Raw genomic sequence first — 20,577 nt, 5'->3', positions numbered from 1 at the left:
TTGAATTACCATCAATTACTTCCTTTATGTTTATTATTAACTGCTTTAAGTATTTGGATGCTGCCATGCCAGGTGCATAAATATTTATATTTGTTATATCTTCTTATTGGATTTTCCAATGTATTAATATTTAGTAATATTATTGGTACAGTATATATATATATACATATATAGGTACAGTCTGTTTTGTCTGAAGTGTTGCTGCCTTCGCTTTTTTTGACACCTAAATATTTCTCCATCCCTTTACTTTCAGTGTGCAGGTATCTTTCTATCTGAAGTGGGTCTCTTGTAGGCAACATTTTGGTCTTGTTTTTTTATCCACTCTGTCACCCTCTTTTTTTTTTAAAGATTTTATTTATTTATTCATCAGAGACAGGGAGAGGGAGAGATATAGGGAGAGGGAGAAGCAAGCAGGAGGCTCCCTGGGGGGAGCCTGATGTGGGACTTGATCCCAGGATCATGACCTGAGCCAAAGGCAGGTGCTCAACCACTGAGCCACCCGGGTGCCCCTCTGTCACCCTCTTTTGATTGGAACACTGAACCCAAGTAATTAGGATAGATAAGTATCGTTTTTTTTTTTAGCTTATTTTGTGATTGTTTTTGTCATATTTCTCTGATTCTTTTTCATCATTTGCTGGGTTTCTTCTGTAATTAATATACTTGGATTGCTTTCTCTTTATTCTTTGCATATCATTAATGGTTTTCGATTTGTGGTTACCATTACGTTGTGTATAACATACTCTGTATGTAGCAGTCTGTATTTGTCGATGATTACTTAAGTTTATACCCATTCTTTACTCCTCTTCACCCCAGTGTTTTATGTATATGGTATCATATTTTACTACATCTTTTTATTTTGTGGATGGATTGACTTATTTTTTACAGAAATACATTTTACTAGTTTGTATTTCTTATTTTTCATGCTCTCATGGTCTTTCCTTTCCACTTTAAGTCCTTTTTAATATTTCTTGTAGGGCTGGTTTAATGATCCTGAACTCTTTTAGCTTGTCCTTGTTTTGGAAACACTTAGGTCTTCTATTCCAAATGATAGCTTTGCTGGATAGAATATTCTTGACTAGATTTTTTTTTTTTTTTTCTTGACTAGATTTTTTTCCCTTTCTGCACTTTGCATATTTATTGCCATTTTCTTCTGGCTGCCAAAGTTTCTGCTGAAAAATCCACTGATATCCCTGTGGGGTTTCCCTTGTATGTAACTGTCTTCTCTTGCTACTTTAAAATTTTTTTCCTTTATCTCTACTTTTTACCATTTTAATTACTGTGTCTTGATGTGGACCTTCTTTGGTTGATTTTGTTGGGGGATCTGTGTCTCCTGGATCTAGATATGTGTTTCCTTCCCCAGATTAGGGGAGTTTTTAGCTTTTATCTCTCCAGGTAAATTTTCTGCCCACTTTTCTCTCCTCGAGATTTCTATGATGTGAATGTCATCATGCTTGATGAAGTCATTGAGTTCCCTGAGTCTGTTACTTTGCATAATTTTCTCTCACTTGTTCACCTTGATTAATTTGCATTACTCTCTTCTAGTTCATTAGTTCATTCCTCTGCTTCTTTCAGCATATTTATAAGGGTCTCACTGATGTCCTCCACTGTTTTCAAGTCCGTTGAGTATCTTTATGATCATTACTTTAAAGTCTCTTTCAGGCATGTTACTTATATCTGTTTTGCTCGTGTCTCTTGCTGTGGTTTTGTTCTGTTTCACTTGTGACGTACTCGTTTATGTCCTTGTTTTACCTAACTCTGTCTGTTTCTGTGTGTTAGGAGAGTCAGCTACATTTCTTGATCTTCAAAGTAATGGGCAGGATGTATACTTTTAACTAGGTCGCACTGACCCTTCTTCACAGGGGATGCGCAGCTATAATGGAGACCAAGCTAGCCAGGGTGCTCCATAGAGTGTCTGGAGGTTAATAACCTCTTTACCTCTGCCTTCATCTTAATTGATAAATATAAAAAAGCAAATCCTCCTTGTTTAGTTCAGGCTGCTAAAACAAAGTACCATCACACACTGACTGGGTGGCTTATAAACAACAGAAACATATCCTCACACTTCTGGAGGCTGGGGAGTATAAGATCTAGGCTCTGGCTGATTTAGTGACTGGTGACAGCCCACTTCCTGGTTCATGAAAGATTCTCTCACTGTATCCTCACATGGCAGAAAAAGCAAGAGATCTCTCTGTTATTTTAATAAATCACCAATTTCTTTCATGGGGGCCTCATCTTCATGACCTAATCACCTCCCAAAGACCTGCCTCCTAATACTATCACATTGGAGTTTAGAATTTCAAAATACTAATTTTGGGCATTCCATTCCTTATATTCCTGGTCACTGAAAACCAAGAAGTTATCCCATTCAAATACCTCAAGACTTGGGGCAGCCTGGGTGGCTCAGCATTTAGCACCATGTTCAGTCCAGGGCGTGATCCTGGAGACCCAGATCTAGGGAGTCCTGCTTCTCTCTCTGTGTGTCTTTCATGATAAAAGAAAACAACCAAGACTTGAGGAAGAAATTGTTTCTTAAGTTTATGTTGAAAGAAAATAGGTAGAACAGGATTTTGGTGTGTGGTTTTTTTTTTTTTTTTTTTAAGATTTTATTTATTTATTCATGAGTGACACAGAAAGAGGCAAGAGACACACAGGCAGAGGGAGAAGCAGGATCCATGCAGGGAGCTCGACGTAGGACTCGATCCCGGGTCTCCAGGATTACACCCAGGGCTGAAGGCGACGCTAAACCACTGAGCCACCTGGGCTGCCCTAGAACAGGATTTTGGACCTGGAGTAGGCAAGGTGGCGGAAAGGAGAGGTCAGCACCATTGTTACCCACTGTTTTGTTTTGTATTTTTCCTGTGACTTGGCTAATAGGGTGTCCTTAGAATAAGGTGTACTTTGCTTTTGTAGCCCTAATCTTGAAAACGCACTGTGCTTCAAGTTATATGCTATCTGTATAAAATCTTTCAGTTAGATTAAAAGTAAAGACATGAGTAAAGCTATAGCAAACAAATGACATACAAAATAAAATAGTATCAGTATCAAAATAAACTTTGAGGAAGAAAGAAAAAGACAAATATTAGTTCACAATATACCCATCCTACCTAGTATTAGAAATGCTCCTGTGTATACTGGCCCAATAAAACGGTAATGTGAGAAAGTAGCAAAAACCCTAAACATTAGGAAATTTAAACATTGATTTTAAATGAAAGTTAAAAATTATAGACTATTTAGAGAACAAGGTCAAAACTTTGGAAGGCCAAAGGAATTGTCATTTATTCAGAAGAATATCAAATACTTTTTGCACAAGACATAGTTTTTTATTTTTTAGATGAATAAACTGGTAGTGCTTTTAAGACCCTGTTTATTAATTTAATCATTAAAGACAGAGGAGAGAGAGAGAGAGAGAGGCAGAGACACAGAGGGAGAAGCAGGCTCCTCACAGGAAGCCCAACGTGGGACTCAATCTCTGAACTTGGATCGCGCTTTGAGCTAAAGGTAGATGCTCAATTGCCGAGCCACCCAGAGGTCCCTAGTTTTCAACTCAGTAAAATGAAACAAGTAGAACAGGAAGAAATTAATAGAGATAAAATCAAATTGTAGAATTAGAAATAGTGATGAGTAAAAATTTTAGGTAATAAAAATTATGAATAATATCTTTGTAAAAAGGTCTATCCCATATCTAATTAAGAAAGTAGTAAAAAGCTAAAGATTCATAGTCCTTTATAAAAAATCCATGTGGTAAGATAGGTTTGAGAATTCAGGATTTTTCATATTTTACTAAAGTAATATGGTGCACATTCCATATTTTATATGACACCTCCAGCAAATCTGAAGCAAAATCTGGTAATCAAACTTCTTGCTACATCACCTTAATTAGTTCATAAGAGAAAAATACCTATCTACTCAGTGCTTGACTTATTAGAGCTTTTTTTTTTTTTTTTTTTTTCATTTTTTTTATTTATGATAGTCACAGAGAGAGAGAGAGAGAGGCAGAGACACAGGCAGAGGGAGAAGCAGGCTCCATGCACCGGGAGCCCGATGTGGGATTCGATCCCGGGTCTCCAGGATCGCGCCCTGGGCCAAAGACAGGCGCCAAACCGCTGCGCCACCCAGGGATCCCTAGAGCTTTTTTTTTAAAAAGCATTTGAAGGGGACACCTGGGTGGCTCAGTGATTGAGTGTCTGCCTTGGGCCCAGGGCGTCATCCCGGAGTCCCCGGATCAAATCCCAAATCGGGCTCCTTTCATGGAGCCTTTTTCTCCCTCTGCTTATTTATCTGCCTCTCTCTCTCTCTCACTGTGTCTCTCATGAATAAATAAATAAAATCTTTAAAAAAAAAAAAAAAAAAAAAAGCATTTGAAGGCTGCTTAGGTGGCTTAGTAAGTTAAATGTCTGCCTTCAGCCCAGGCCATGATTTCAGGGGGATCAAGCCCCACTCAGTCTCCCTGCTCAGTGGGGAGTCCACTCCACTTTTCCTTCTGCCTCTCCCCTCGTTCATGCACTCGTGTGCTCACCTCTCTCTCTCTCTCCCCCTCTCTCATAAATCTTTTTTTAAAAATTTTTATAAAACCAAATGCTTATTACCAATAAAGTACTTAGGAAATGGAGTAGGAAAATACTTCATTGATAAATGTTGAAAAGTAAATAATAGGTGTGCTTAGCTGGCTGAGTTGGTAAGCACACACTCTTGATCTCAGGTTTCTGAGTTAAAGCCCCACATTGGGTGTAAAGATTCCTTAAAATAAAATCTCTTTAAAAATAATAATAAATAACAAAAATAATAGTATACCCTGTACTAAAAACAAGTCATAGAGTAGTGCTGTTCAGAATGTTAAGGAATTAAGTTCAGAAATGCCTGCACATTTAAAAATACTAATGGAATTGTGACAGCAATTTTACATTTGTTGAATCTGATAATTAGAAAACTTGGGCTTGTATTTTGTATGTGTTTTATATTCTAGTAGGAGTCCATTTTTTGTATATATACAAGAATATTGTTTCCAGTGGATTAGGTGGGGGAAAACCCAGTTCTTCATTACAGATGGTTTGAGATGCATTGCCATAGGGGAATTTCTGTACTGTAAAGTTAAGACAAAGACCAAGCACGGTCACCACCAATCTCAGTGTCATGCAGTAAATAAAAAATAGGGGTATATAAGAGAAAAAAATCGGTAGAACTATTATAAAGAATTTAATTGGGAAAAATCCTATTCACTGTAATAGTGAAATTACAAAGAATTTAAGACTATGTAGTTTAAATATAAAAATTAAATTGCAGAACTTCTAAAAATCGTCCTAAGTGAAAATCATGGACCTTTAAGAACAGTATAACAGATTTTTATTGAAGGATAGATCATGAAGTCTTACAAAGAGCCCTGAGATTTTACCATACTTGCAGTCTAATGATTTCAGCCTGCTTGCTGAAGACACAAGATTCTGAGTCAGAGACAAAAGGGTATTATTACTCATAGAATAGCAGGCAGCGTGTACTTCCATGTTTGTGTTGGTTCCCACGTATCCCTAAAACTTTTGGGGACTATATGGAGCAGATCCATGTGGATACTGAGGGCACATTGAGCATATATTACGCTTGAGGTACTTCTGAGTTTAAGAAACCCTCAGTCTTAGAAAGGGGCTGCTGGCAAACCTGCCACCCTCCCTACCTTTACCATCCTCAATAGGAAACAAATCTGCTTCCTACCCTGGAGGAAAATACTATCTTTACCTTCCAAGGTTATTTGCTTTTCAGGCATTCTCGAAAAGATGTTAAGTAAGACTTAGAGAACCACAAGATATCTATGGAGAATTGTCTCAACAGATAGAAGACTTTATGAAATGTAGAGCCATACACTGTTTATACACTGTTTCTGAGTGGGAGTTCTGTTATCGAAGGATATCAATTACTTCTTGTAAGAAAGGCTGTTCTCCCTGAGAACAGCCCTAAATTTTACACGTTTAACATTATGTGATAAATTAGAGAAGTTAGTTAGGAAAAATAATGCTGAAAAATAACCAAGAAGAATTTTTGAAAGTTAGAATAAGTGGTCCACATACTAATAAAGAATTCTAATTATTGTAAGATAACAGTAACTATATTTACATGATGCTATCTCCAAATGAAAAAATATTTATAAACACATGTGAAAATATTGCAGAATAGGTCTTGGACAGGAAAGGCCATATTATGAAGGATCTCACAGGCAGAAACTAGATTTGACTACAGAAACAAAAACAAGGGATGCCTGGGTGGCTCAGCAGTTGAGTGTCTGCCTTTGGCTCGGGGCGTGATCCTGGAGTCCTGGGATTGAGTCCCACATTGGGCTCCCTGCATGGAGCCTGCTTCTCCTCCCTCTTCCTATGTCTTTGCCTTCTCTCTGTGTGTCTCTCATGAATAAATAAATAAAATCTTAAAAAAATAACAAAATAACTTTTGGTCAATAAGCAGCATTAACAAAGTTGGAAAAGGACAGCAAAAATTATTTGCAGCTTGTATCTTTAACAAAGAGTGAAATGAATAGCACTGAAATGTTAAATTCTTAGAAATTAGAATAACAAATATCCAGATAGAATAAAAGGCAGAGAAAATAAATTAAAATGATAGGCTACTGTAACAAAAAACTAAACTAATATTGGTAAAGATGTAAAACACTTGATGTAATTCCCAGAATTGGATATGATGTGAAGAAATAGATTGTCAGATATATAGTGCAGGAGCACATACAGAAGTCCAAGCTTTCAGTAATGCACTATGGTGCTTTTTAAAATGTTGATGGCTTTTGACCTAGGAATTTCACTTAAGTAAATCTTTCCTGAAAGGAATAAGCCAAAGTACAAAGGGCTTATGGCAGTGTTGTTTCACAATTTAAGATTGGCTGTAAGCTAAATGTTCATCAACATGGTATAGCTTGAGTTATATGTACTACATCCATACAATGGAATAGTAAGTCACTAAAATTCATCTAGATTAATCTTTAAAGAAGTAGAAGATGAGAGGCATTTGGGTGGCTCAGTCAGTTAAGCATCTGCCTTCAGCCTAGGTGATGATCCCAGGGTCCTGGGATCCAGCCCCTTTCTTGACTCTACTCAGCGGGGCATTTGCTTCTCCCTTTCCCTCTGCCCCTCCCTCCTGTTTGTGCTTGTGTGTGTGCTCTTTGTCTGTCTGTCTGTCTGTCTCTCTCTCTAGCATGCTCACTCTCAGATCTTTAAAAAAAAAAAAAGGTAGAAGATGTACATAAAATATTTTATATCTTTCTTGGAACATAATCTCTGGAAATCTCACCTCCCCATACTCTTGGTTGTATCCTCACTCGTTTCACTTTTTTTTTCACGTGTAACCTATAAGTATGGCTTTGCCAGTTCACTTTAGTGTTCTCACAGTTCGTATTTCTCTTTTTCACTTCATTTTTCTCTATAGTATTGTTATACTTGACGTACTTTATTCATTATTTAGTTCTGTAAGAATTAGAATATTTGAATATGGCTTTAAGTACAGAACATCCATCTCTTTTGTTCATTTTATCCTCCGTACCCAGAACAATGTCGACTCTATAGCAGGTTCCTAACAGATACTTCATGAATGTGGAATGAATTTATAAAACTACTAAATGGAAAAAACTTAGCTATACACCATAAACCAATCCTACTTTCTTTTTAAAAACTGTATGTGTTTATATATTACACATGTAAAATTTCCAGGTGGCAAATTAACAAGTAATTTTTACTACCCTTCTTTTCTGCCTCAAGTCAGAACATAATTTTATAATTATTGAAAACATATTACTATTACAGGGTTAGGAAGGGGTGACTCATGGGCCTCCTTTTAAATATAAAAAAATTTACTAGTCTGTGAGGGTGAAATTACTCACCCTGTCCTGACTTTTCCTCTTGCAGGTAGCACCTCCTCCACCTCCACTTACTGATACACCTGACTCCGCAGCAACTATGGGTGGAGGTTTACCAACAACCATGGGAGGGCCTCTTCCTCCACATTTGGCTCTTAAGGCAGGTGAGAGACTTGATTGTGTGCATATGATGGTGGTAAGATACACACGATCCTTCTTGGTCCTCATCTCTTTCTCATTTGGATAGAGAAAACTGCAGTAAAATTCCTAATGTCAAGACAACCCAAGGCCTTCATAAATTTACAAATATCACCAGTGATTTCTCTTACAAAGTGTGACATAGCTTAATTCCTTGCTGTCATTACTAATTTTTATTTCTGGATAGATTTTGTACAAGCTAGGACATTTGATTAAAGGGTCTTATTTATTATCCTTTCTTGTTTCTAACTTATTCCTATCAAATATATTGTAGATTTATACCTTGTGGATCCAAAATGTTTCTGAATTCTGTGTATTATCAAAGCTTTTATTGGTCTGGTCTGCATAGGATAGATTAGGTTCTTGTCAAGTTATTTAAGTCTCAGATCCAGTATTTATGAAATGAAAATACCCGTATTTATTTCATAAGATTGTTGTGAGGAATGAATTTTTTAAAAAGCATGTCATAGACTTAGTAGAGTTAATAATCAGGCAGTATTAGCTGTTTTTAGCTACTCTGCTTTCTTCCCAAGACTCATCACTTTATTACACCTTTTTAGCTTCTACTTATCCCCATCATTAGCGCTAACAGATTTCTCTCAAGGTCATATTTAGCAAAGAAGTGGTTTTAACAAATTTAATCAGTTAATGAACTTAATTTTAATGAACTTGAAAATGTATGCTAGATTGTCAGTCACTTAGGATAATTGCTAGTATCTCCTCCCTACATATCAGCCTTGGGATTATCAATTTACACCTCTATTTCAATCATGAAACACTTTTCAAGTAAATCATGAAGATTTGGGGCACATTTCCAAATAATTGAAATTTTGGCTTTTAGTTACAGAATACCAAAATCTAAGAATATTCTTTAAAATATTTTGGATCTTCCTACAGTTTGGTTAATTAAGAATACAATAATTTTCTTCCTAATAGAAAATAATTCTGGAATCGGGGCCTCTGGCTATGGTCCTCCTGGGCCCACCTGGGATCGAGGAGCTAACTTGAAAGATTATTATTCAAGAAAGGAAGAACAAGAAGTACAAGCGGTAAGATTATCATATCACTCTTTGTCACATATCCAGGATTGTGACTTAGTACTTGGTTCACTGCAAGGCTTAAGATACTCACAACTTAATAATTTAGTGATTCTCTTTAAGTTATTACTTGAGGCTGCTTGTTCACACAAGACAACATAACCCTAAGCTACACATTATAACTGATCACTAGAACTGTCTATGAAATAAAACCATATTTTTCTGGTGGTACAATGTGTCCCCAACTGTTTTACAGGAAATATAATTAGTTACCTTAGTAAACTTCATTTCCTGAGCACTCAGAGTAAATATGTCTTCATAGAAAAGCTTATTAAGTATTAAAGCCAACACAAGAAAATTTGTCAAGGTTTCTTAGGAATAATGTAAATACACAGTACATTAACTAATAGCTTGTTTATATAATAGGATCACCAGATGCAGCAGAAACTAATTCTAGTTCAATTTTGACTAGGAATAGGAGCATTAAAAACAGTTTTTGTGGGCAGCCCAGGTGGCTCAGTGGTTTAGCGCTGCCTTCAGCCCAGGGCCTGATCCTGGACACCCAGGATCAAGTCCCGCATTAGGCTCCCTGCATGGAGCCTGCTTCTCCTTCTGCCTGTGTCTCTGCCTCTCTCTGTGTGTCTCTTGAATAAATAAATAAAATCCTAAAAAAGAAGTTTCTGCATTATAAGGGGATGATACAAAGAAGATACTGTTATATATTTTTATACCTTAGACATGCATAACAAAACTAAAATTAATGCAGCCAACTGTAATTATTGATTCCATAGACTTTAGAATCAGAAGAAGTGGATTTAAATGCTGGACTTCATGGAAACTGGACATTGGAAAATGCTAAGGCTCGTCTGAACCAGTATTTCCAAAAGGAAAAGATCCAAGGAGAATATAAGTACACCCAAGTGGGTCCTGATCACAACAGGTTTGCTTGTTTCAGTCTTTTCCTTCTATAGTAAGTTAGAGTTGTTTTGTATAGTCATTGTTCTATTTTTGTATGTTTTATCTGATTCAGTTTGTGGATTGGCAGTGAATTCTGAAAAGAAGATACTTTGCACAAGAAAAATTGTCACTGATTTGTAATTAGTAGTTTACCATGATTTTCACTTAGGATGATTTTTAGTTCTGCAAAATCTGTCATTTGTGTTGCTAGACTTTTGAGGTTCTCATTTGTATCTGAGAGGCAAATCATAGCCACAAGTGGTGGTTTGTCCGTGATTTAAAAATCAGCCCTAGGTGGTGAGTTTATTCACTGTGGTATTGTTGAAGGTAGTTACAAGGATTTATTTCTTTAATGGGTCAGGTTAGACATTTCAGTTCCAAAGTCTTAGGTAGACTGTATTGCATCTAGATCCATATTTTCCTTAGCTTTGAAAGTTGCCAACTCTTAAGAGTTCCGTTGAAGTGTTTAAGGACTTACTGTAAAGCTGAAGGATAGCTTCAGTCTTTGTATGTGAGTTAAATTAGCCTACTTTTATTCTGTTAAATATATAAAACAACATAAAAGGAGGTCATTGTAATAGTTGACAGTATGTTTCTCAGCCTGCTTGCTATTCTTCCTGAGAGCATTCCAGGGTGTAGTAATTATTACTCCCAGGAAGGCTCATATGGATTAGACTCTTCTGGGGGCACTGTATTTTTATTGGAAGGTAAAGAAGGCTACAGTGGAAACCTTCTGGATGATTTAATTTGCTGTCCTTTATTTATAAAAAATTACTCAAAATACATTAAAAGTATTTTCCTTGAAAATCAGAGTGTTCTCCCTCCAATACATCTAGTAATCCTAAAATCATTACTACTAAAATAAAACTTTGACACTATGGTCAAGATGATGTTCAGAGCATGGCTCCCCCTGCCTTCTACTACTTGTTCATTCCTGAATTCTCAGATACTTAATATGACATCAGATTTTTTAAAACCCTCAGGGGTTATAAAGGAAGGATCCATTTGTTGATTTTTCTTTAATATTTTGTCCTTCTGAACTGATTTAGCTTATTAGTAGCACCTGGTGATTTTAAGAACAGATAAATGTGTCTGGAGCTTGTTGTAAACATGTTTTGATACCAATGTTTTATCATTGACTCCTGATACAAAGAAATGAAGAATTCAGGATATGACAGGGAGGGAGGCAGAGACAGTTGGGGGAGCTAGGACACAGCATCTCCTTGTATGTCTTTTATTTAAAGGCATAACAGACAGCAACACCAGAGGTCTGTGTTCATACACACATGTGCTGCTGCTTAGGCTGAACTAAGCAATCACATGGAAAACTATTGTAAACTGATTTCTGGTGTCGCTGTTCCCCCTAGGTGGAGGAGAATGAGATTGAGTGCTGACTTTAAGCCTGGCTGAGAAACATACTGGCATCGGTGTCATTAATGAAAGGGTGGATGTTGTTCCCCTGAAAGCCAGTGGCCTTTGACCCCTGAAGCCGCTGTGCCTGAAGGTCAGTTCACAAGAGGTATAGGAAGGAGTCTAACATTTATTTTTTTCTTAAGCCTTACCTAACCTTTTATTCACAGCACAAAGTCAAGGCTAGAATGTACCTGACCAGTGGAAGGATCAGAAAGCATATAGTTTTCAAAGGACAGTTTATGCTTTATTGAGGCCTAAGTTCATCCCCTAGAATCTGCTAGCGATTTCCAAAAACATTTTGTTCTCTGATTTAAATAAGTGTGATATAAATAAGCTAAGTTTTTTTGTCATCAAGGGCTGCTTCCAACTGCAGGCAGATAGCAGACCCCTGCCTCAGGAGCCACAGATACAAGCCTAGTGTTTGTATGTTCATGTGTATGTGTGCATGCATGCATATATTTAGCTTATCTTAACAGAAAGAAGTCATTAATGGGTGGCCCATGCAAAGCAATAAAATAATCAAAACTGTAATTTAAAGAATTTGGGGCCTGTGTTATTTCTTGGCCCCAGGCTAAATGGAAAATTCCTTTGTGTTCTAGCTATTGAGACTGCAACCTTTGGAGTAAGTAAACACAGAATCTAAAACCTTAACATTTTCTTTTCGTGAACAGTTGGCTTGTCAACTTTGATTATAGTTGTCTTGTGCCATGTACATTATTTGAAGTTTACATATACTTGATTTGTTCTAGGATTGAACAGAAATAAGTGTTTACAATGGTTTTTTTTGCTGTGACTTGCCTAAGCAGTTGGAAAGCCTGCCTGATTTGGGAGTCCTGGATTTAGAAATTTCTAACAGTGAAATTCCTAACCTTGTTTGTATATGTTCTTACAGGAGCTTTATTGCAGAAATGACCATTTATATCAAGCAGCTGGGCAGAAGTAAGTGTTACTGTTTCCCTGCTACTTTGAATCTTATATAGTGGAGTAATACATTATAGTCTTCAGCCACATAAATATAAGCTTTATTAGTTGGAGTATTAATTGAAAGGTAGCAACCTGGGGTTTTTTAGAATATTAGTAATTATATGAATTAGAGGGCCCGGTTTCCCAGTTTGCATGTAAAAAAAAAAAAAGGATCATTGCTGGTAGTGTATTTCAAAGGGTGAGAGATGGCAGGTAGACTACTTAGGAGCCCACTAGTGTCAGAGAGCATTTTTTTTAAATCTCTCTACATAAAAGTCTTTTTTGAATTTGTTCAGGTAGAAATTTAGAAAGAAATATACTGGATGATAACATTTGAAACCTCAAGGTGGATGTGCATTTAAGAGTCACAGAGTCAAGAAGAGGTGGAAAAGTTAGCCCGAGAAAACAGGAATGGATTGGGGTTATTCATAAAGGAAGTGAAAAGGCAAAGATAGGATCAGGTATTTGCTGTTCTTAGACAGTAAATTTAAAGCAGGCAGTGTGTTATGCATGAAAGTAAGGAACTGGCTCTTTGTACCTGGTTTTGTTACTGACGTTGGTGGGACTTCATTTACTTATCTGCAAATTGAGAGAAATGGCCTAAGATTTTTTTCAGATTGAGAATTCTGCGACTGCCACTAAGAATTTAAATGTATAATGTGTGAAAGACTTTCTTCATAAAATCAAACGTTCAAATGAATCATCAGGAGTTGATGTTGAATTTTTTTATCCCAGACTTTATAAATAAGTTAGATTTTGGGTGGGATGTTACGGGAAAGAAGCTAAAGACAGTCCAACTTGTGCAGTTGATCTGACCTTCAGAATTAATTTGACTAAATTGGCTAGTAGGCCTGAAGGTATCTGTGCCCTTTCCTTGCCTTAAGCCATCTCTTAAAGTTGAATGATACTGGAGGAGAAAAACTTTGTATTGGCATTTTCTTTAAGAATTTGAGTAGTAGTTTTGTTGGCTTCAGTCTGGTGCCAGGATCAGCAAACTGTAGGCCTCTGGCCAAATACAGCCCACTACCTGTTTTATAAACAAAATTTTATTAGAACACAGCGACGCTTATTTGTTTATGTCAGGGGCTAACAAACTTTGATAAAAGGCCAGATTGTAAGTATTTTAAGCTTTGCGGGTCACATACATATCACCCGTTGTTATTTTTGTCTTATTTTTACAACACTTTAAAAATATATAAGCCATTTTTAGTTCCTGGCCCCATCGTTTGTAAAACGATGTTGTCTATGGATGCTTTCATGCTTTAAGCAGAGTTGAGTGGCTGTGACAAACTATGTGGCCTGCCAAACCTAAACTATTTATGATCTGATTCTTTCTTTCTTTTTTTAATGATCTGATTCTTTATAGAAGATTGCCAACTCCTGGTCTCAGTAACTACTTTGGACCCATTTTCATTTCTTTCTTTGTTTTGCTTTTCAAAAGTTAAACTGCATTTTTTTTTCATTGTTTTAACACCAGGCAATATTAATGACAACTTGGTAGAAATAAGTTTTTTGCTTTTATAATGATTTGTCCATATCTTAGTTTCTGCCTATAATCAAGATGGTTATTTAATATGCTGTTAATGGAATTGCCTTTGGTTAGCAATTAGCATGAGAAAGTCTGTAATATACTCTGTATTTTAGAGAGACTTTTGTACCTAAGACCCTAGTTGCCATGATGAGATGTTTCTTTGCTCAGATGATTTATCCTATCGTCTTTGGTAATCTTGAACTTAAATTATAGGGATTTTCGCACGTGAACATGGATCAAATAAAAAACTGGCAGCACAGTCCTGTGCCCTGTCACTTGTCAGACAACTCTACCACCTTGGAGTAATTGAAGCTTACTCTGGACTTACAAAGAAGAAAGAAGGAGAGACAGTGAGTCTTTAGACTTAGTAGCCCAGAGGGATATTTTGCAATTCCATTTAGCTTTTGATTAGTATTTGGCTAAAGAAGTTTAATTCATAATTCTTAGAATCTTATTTCAAGAAATGGAAATGGAATGATCATCTGTCTGGCATGATACTGTGTTCAGAGTAGGCAATTAAGTAAATAATCATTATTCTTTTCATGGGGAACTGACTCATTGTTGGCTTTAGGAATATTGAGGCTTAATGCTGACTACATGGCCTTAACTCTGGTAGATTTGAGTACTGCTCATATGTTTGTTATGTAATTCTTATGGCTATCCTTTTTCTGTAGGTGGAGCCTTACAAAGTTAATCTCTCACAAGACTTAGAACATCAGCTGCAAAACATCATTCAGGAGCTAAATCTTGAGATCGTGCCCCCAGTAAGCATATAATTATTTAGTTCACCTTTGTATTGAACATTCCTAGTCAGACAAGCAACTGGTATTGCTTTTTTTGTTTTTTATTTTTTAATAGCCTGATGATCCTTTTATGCCTGTGGTACTGAACCTTGGCAAATTGGCTCACTTTGAGCCATCTCAGCGACAAAACCAAATGGGCGTGGTTCCTTGGTCACCTCCACAGTCTAATTGGAATCCTTGGACTAGTAGCAACATTGATGAGGGGCCCCTGGCTTATGTAAGTCCATCATTGTTTTTGAGCTCAGACTCCTTCTTTTGTTTTACTTTTGAATATATTTCATTAAGATCTCTAGATTTTTAAAAATGTTTTAAATTTGAAGCTGTTATGTGCTTTTGTTTTACTGTTGCCTTACGATTTTATAGGCTACTCCAGAACAAATAAGCATGGACCTCAAGAATGAGTTAATGTACCAGCTGGAACAGGATCATGATTTGCCAGCAGTAAGTCACTGAAGTATTTAGACATAAGGTCCCCAGAGTTCAGAACTTTCTAGGTATGGGCAAAAGAATAGTGAAAAATACATTTTGCCCTTTCTAGGGAGGTAGATCAAAGGTATTTACCAAACTTCTAATTGTAGGTACCTCTGAAGATAATTGCTTTTGAGTTAAGGGCCTGGGATTCTTAATGTAATGGAGATTCAGATAAGTTTTTTTGGTGTTTTTCACTATTTTTAAGGTAAAACAACATTAAAATGTTGTAAGAAGGGGAATGTATGGAATGTCCAGGGAGAAAGGAGGAAAATAAGGAAGTGGACAAAGCCACAAAAGAGAGTCTTCACAAATTCAGTGAAGAGGAGCATATATTCTGTTAGAGATATAAATATATACATTGTTTTATGAAAATAGGTATTTTTGAGTATGAAGCCAGTGGGAAGGAATGTTTTCATAGAGATGGGAAATTTTTCTTAGGATTAAGACAGTCGCTTCTAATGTATATATGTTGGTAAAACTTCGACTGCTGTGGAGCTTTTCTGAAACAGATCTTAGGGGAGTTCCTGGGTGGCTTACCTGGTTGGGTGTCCTGACTCTTGGTTTTAGCCCAAGTTACAGTCTCAGGGCCATGAGACTGAGCCCCATGTTGGGCTATGTGCTCAGCACGGAGTCTACTTAAGATTCTCTCCCCTTGCCCTGCCCTCTCCCCAGCCCCACACCTACACACACATTCTCTCTCTCACTCTCTTACTCTCTTCTCTCTCTTCTCTTTCTCTCACTCCCCCCCCCCCCCAAAAAAAAAAAGATCTTACAGGAGAGAGAGTTGCTGCCTGTGAAGAAATTTGAAAGTGAAATCCTGGAAGCAATTAGTCAAAATTCGGTTGTCATTATCCGAGGTGCTACTGGATGTGGTAAAACCACACAGGTTCCACAGTTTATTCTAGATGACTTCATCCAGAATGACCGAGCAGCAGAGTGTAACATTGTAGTAACTCAGGTAAGTAGTGAGCCAGCTTACAAGGGGGGTGTCTGGTGTTGATAGAGTTTGAGAGGTGGAAACACCTAGAGGCCAGGCTATTTCTAGTTCTTTGTAACTCCCCTTTATAGCCACATTAGGCTCTTTAAAATTATTTTTTTAAAAAAAGAAGTCTGGTTCTAATCTCCTTCACTGATGAACTGAACCATGTAAATCATTCTTGTCTGGGCTAGAGGTAATCTTTGGTCCTAGAATCAGACAAGACTGAGAATATTTTCTCCTTAAGTTAATATGTAAATGTTGGTCCTCTCCATCTTAAGATCCACCTTACTACTCAGAGCAAGAGTAGGCAAGCCAACAAAACAGGTAATGGTTGACTCTAACTGAATGCTTTATGTATGCCAGGTTCTATTTGAAACAGTTGGTATTTTTTTAAACTCATTTGAAGTTTATTATGACTCTAAGATGTACATACATATTATCTTATTTAGTATTTCTCCTTCATTAAACTAAGGCACAAAGAACTAACTAAACTGCCCAAGTTATTAACACAGGAAGTAGTGGAACTAGGATTCAAAACCAAACGATTTGCCTTCAGGATTCAACTACTACATTGTATTACCTTACCAGCAATAAGTGATGCCTGTGAGTTTGTCCCAGAGCTTAGGGAAGAACTAATTAGCCCTTTCAAGCCTTGGGTTGAAGCAGTTCCCGTCCATTCTAACCCTGTACTTCTGGCACTTAGAAGGAGAACACTGTATAGAAAGAAGCCAGATACCACCTCGTAGGCAGCCTCAGACCTTGACTTAGGGACTCTTAACCTGGGACACATAACTGATACTTGGGGAGGAGTTGTGAACCTCAAAATAGCAAAAATTGTTTATACCTATGCATTTATGTGTATGTACACACCGTATTTTTTAAAATTTTTGAAATTGATGTAGATCTTGATTGTTGTCTTATGTTTGATATAAGAGTTGGGTTTTTTGGGACACTTGGGTGACTCAGTGGTTAAGCATCTGCCTTTGGCTCAGGGTGTGATCCCAGCGTCCTGGGATCAAGTCCCACGTCAGTCTCCCTGCATGGAGCCTGCTTCTCCCTTTGCCTATGTCTCTGCCTCTCTCTCTGTCTCTCATGAATAAATAAATTAAAAACCTTTAAAAAAAAAAAGAATTGAGCTTTTTGACTTAAAAAATTACTAGATTATTGAAAGAATGGATGTTGCATTTAAATCAATGGCATTTTAGGCTTAAAAAGTATCATAGGTCTACATTGTTCTGGGAAAGGACTCTTTTTTTTAAAAAAAATATTTTATTTATTTATTTATTCATGAGAGACACACACACACACACACACACAGAGGCAGAGTCACAGGCAGAAGAAGAAGCAGGCTCCATGCAGGAACCCCGACGTGGGACTTGATCCCGGGACTCTAGGATCATGCCCTAGGCCGAAGGCAGGCGCTAAACTGCTGAGCACCCAGGGATCCCCTGGGAAAGGACTCTTAACTTTCTTCTTAAAATGTTTGATTGCAGGGGATCCCTGGGTAGCTCAGCGGGTTAGTGCCTGCATTCAGCCTAGGGCATGATCCTGGAGTTCCGGGATCGAGTCTCATATCAGGCTCCCTGCATGGAGCCTGCTTCTCCCTCTGCCTGTGTCTCTGCCTCTCTCTCTCTCTCTATGTATCTCTCATGAATAAAAAAATTAAAAATCTTTAAAAAAATGTTTGCCCTTCCCATTCCCAAAACTGGCTATGAATCCTTTGCTTGATAGTGAAATTTCCAGCACCCAGTACTGTGACCAATAAAATGTTTTGTTGTTTGTTTTGTTAATATCTTTGCTCTTAATGCTTACCTGTCTTATAGGAGGTATATTTTTCAGGAAGGCGTATTGTTTAGAAGAGGAGTCTTGAACTCTGCTCTGCCCTCCTTCCTTACTGCCACTCACCCTTTTCATCTCAAAAAACAGTTCAGTCATATAGAAGGAGATGCAGAATTCAGCAGATGAGCTGAAAACTTGTCTTCTCACTCAGAAGTTGATCACATGTCATGAGTAAAATAAAAGTCATTTCCTGTTGAAGTGAGAAGCTGTTTTTTTCACTAGCTATCTAATAGATATCAAAGCCAAGTTGATCTAGCCAAAAATGGCTTTTGTATAAACACTTTTTAACTTTCACTAGGTTGTGTCCTTTCCCAAATAATTTGGTCATTTCCACTGGTTTTATCTGTGAAATGCACAGGTTTTAATATATAGGCTATAACAAATGTTAAGTAATGAGTTACAGAATGGTATTCTCCTTTGCATAGGAACACACAGCTTTCACTTCTATTAGTCCTCTTTTATTCTTTCATAAAGTGATGGAATCATAAAGTTGAAAGATACTTGGAGAATTATTCCATCTTTTTCTCTGGGTGGAATGTTTATTATAGATGGTCACTTAACTTAAGCTTGAAAATTTCCATCTGTGGGATGCCTGGGTGACTTAGTGGTTGAGTGTCTCTGCCTTTGGCTCAAGGGTGATCCCAGGGTCCAGGATTGAGTCCTGCATCAGGCTCCTTGCTTACTGGGTAGTCTGATTCTGCCTCTGCTTGCCCTCCCTTCACTCCCTCCTACCCCCACTTGTGTGTGCTCTCTCTTTCTTTGTCTGACAAGTAAAATCTTTAAAAATAATTTTCCATTTTATGCACATGCTGTTATTCTTAAAGGATGGAGATTTTTAAAGACTGTTTCTAACATTTTGGTATTATATATACTGAGATGAACATACTTGCACCTAAATCTTTATGTATTCCTTTGATTATTCCATTGAAATAAATTCACAAACATGGAATTTTTGGGTCAGATGGTATACATATTTTAACTTTCTTTTAATATTCCATTTATTTATTCATAAAAGACACGGAGAAGAGAGAGGCAGAGACGTAGGCAGAGGGAGAAGCAGGCTCCATGCAGGGAGCCCAACTGGGATCATGTCCTGGGCTGAAGGCGGTGCTAAACCGCTGAGCCACCCGGGCTGCCCCTATATTTTAACTCTTAATGCACTTGGCTCTATACTCACCTTAGGAAAAATCCCATCAAATTATTTATGAATAAAAGAAATGTTTCTTTTCAGTATGTAGCTAAAGGGGTTTTTTGTTTTAAAATCAGAGCTGTTAAGGATACTAGAAGCTGAAAAGTCAGAGAAGCATACAAAAATATGGGAAGATTGCAGAGTCATTTGTTTCTTTAGCCGTTTGGATGAATAGTCATCTTGATGCTGATTTGTGTGCATATTCAAGGAAATGTGGCCCATAGTGCTTCTGAAAATGGTTTTAGAACCTCTTATGTTAATTTTTAACCTCGCCCATGGATGGCTTTCTTGAGTCTCTCTCTCTCTGTTTTTTTTTTTTTTTTAAGATTTTTATTTATTTGACAGAGTGCCCCAAGCAGGGGAAGTTGCAGAGGGAGAAGTGAGGCAGGCTCCCGCCTGACGTGGGGCTCGATTCCAGAACCCTGAGATCATGACCTGAGCTGAAGGTAGATGCTTAACTGAGCCACCTAGTTAGTGCCCCTTTCTTGAGTCTCTTAAGACCATTGTATTTGGAGGCCATATACTTAAGAACTGTAGTAAGTACTGCTTAGGGAATAGGCTATCTGCTGTCCATGGTTATTTTAGAAGGCTGGAAACATAAAGATAGTAGACCTGAATGTAGCCCCAAGGAGATAAAAGCAACCCCTGAGTACCCAGTAGTAACTTCCTCTGAAGAGTCAAATAACCTAATAGATTTGAAGTTCTTCTAGAAGCTATCTATTTAGTAGGAATGTTGAAAACTTTAGGAAAGACCAAAATGGAGCAAGGAGACAATAATGGGGTCAAGAATTTACCTGATTATAGAAAGCTGTGAACTTGAAAGGTCCCAGAAAACAATGTATTTTTGTACCTTTTGTGGAATATCATTTTTACATTTCCTGATGTAAGTATATAGTCAAACTCTTCTCTTACAGGATACATACAGAGCTCAATTCTTCATGTAACACTTATTCATAGTTAGGTGCAGAGTACAGGTCAGTAGTAAAAGCTAGCATAACTTGGCAAGTCAAGGTGCAAAAAACGAAAAAAATAAGCTCGAGAAAACCCAACACCATGTTCAAGGGGGTATCTTTTAATCCCTTCCCTAAAGGACTCTTAAATTAGGGTTATGGAAATGAATAGATCATGTCTTATTTTGATTTAAAGATAATTAATAGCTTTAGTGAAGTTACTGAGGTTTTGTTTTGGACTTTTTTTTTCTTTAAAGATTATTATTAGTCTTAGATTTCCTAATAAGTCATGTCCTAACCTGGAATAACATTGGTATTTAATTATGAAACTCAGAAAAGTTTTCTCTAAGCAAGGAACTAAAGTACAACCTGTTATCAAGAACTTTTTACAAAATCAAATTCAA

At 37.2% G+C, this 20,577-nt stretch overlaps 1 protein-coding gene across 2 annotated transcripts in view; it reads left to right on the top strand.

Moving 5' to 3' along the window:
- The window catches only part of DHX9 (DExH-box helicase 9), a 59,986-nt gene that overhangs the window by 19,616 nt on the left and 19,793 nt on the right, over positions 1-20,577 (top strand). Inside the window, exons 4-12 of one of the 2 annotated variants that reach the window (XM_026001153.2) lie at positions 7,893-8,007; positions 8,978-9,090; positions 9,870-10,018; positions 12,341-12,387; positions 14,156-14,292; positions 14,617-14,706; positions 14,801-14,962; positions 15,109-15,186; positions 15,983-16,174. In XM_026001153.2, coding sequence (XP_025856938.1) covers positions 7,893-8,007; positions 8,978-9,090; positions 9,870-10,018; positions 12,341-12,387; positions 14,156-14,292; positions 14,617-14,706; positions 14,801-14,962; positions 15,109-15,186; positions 15,983-16,174 — 1,083 coding nt within the window. Of the gene's footprint in view, positions 1-7,892; positions 8,008-8,977; positions 9,091-9,869; positions 10,019-11,402; positions 11,540-12,340; positions 12,388-14,155; positions 14,293-14,616; positions 14,707-14,800; positions 14,963-15,108; positions 15,187-15,982; positions 16,175-20,577 lie in introns of those variants that run through there. The other variant, XM_026001154.2, reaches the window with a different exon arrangement.

The sequence above is a fragment of the Vulpes vulpes genome, chromosome 13 (assembly GCF_048418805.1).
Source record: "Vulpes vulpes isolate BD-2025 chromosome 13, VulVul3, whole genome shotgun sequence".
NCBI lineage: Eukaryota > Metazoa > Chordata > Mammalia > Carnivora > Canidae > Vulpes > Vulpes vulpes.
This window is presented reverse-complemented; position numbering and strand designations above follow the sequence as displayed.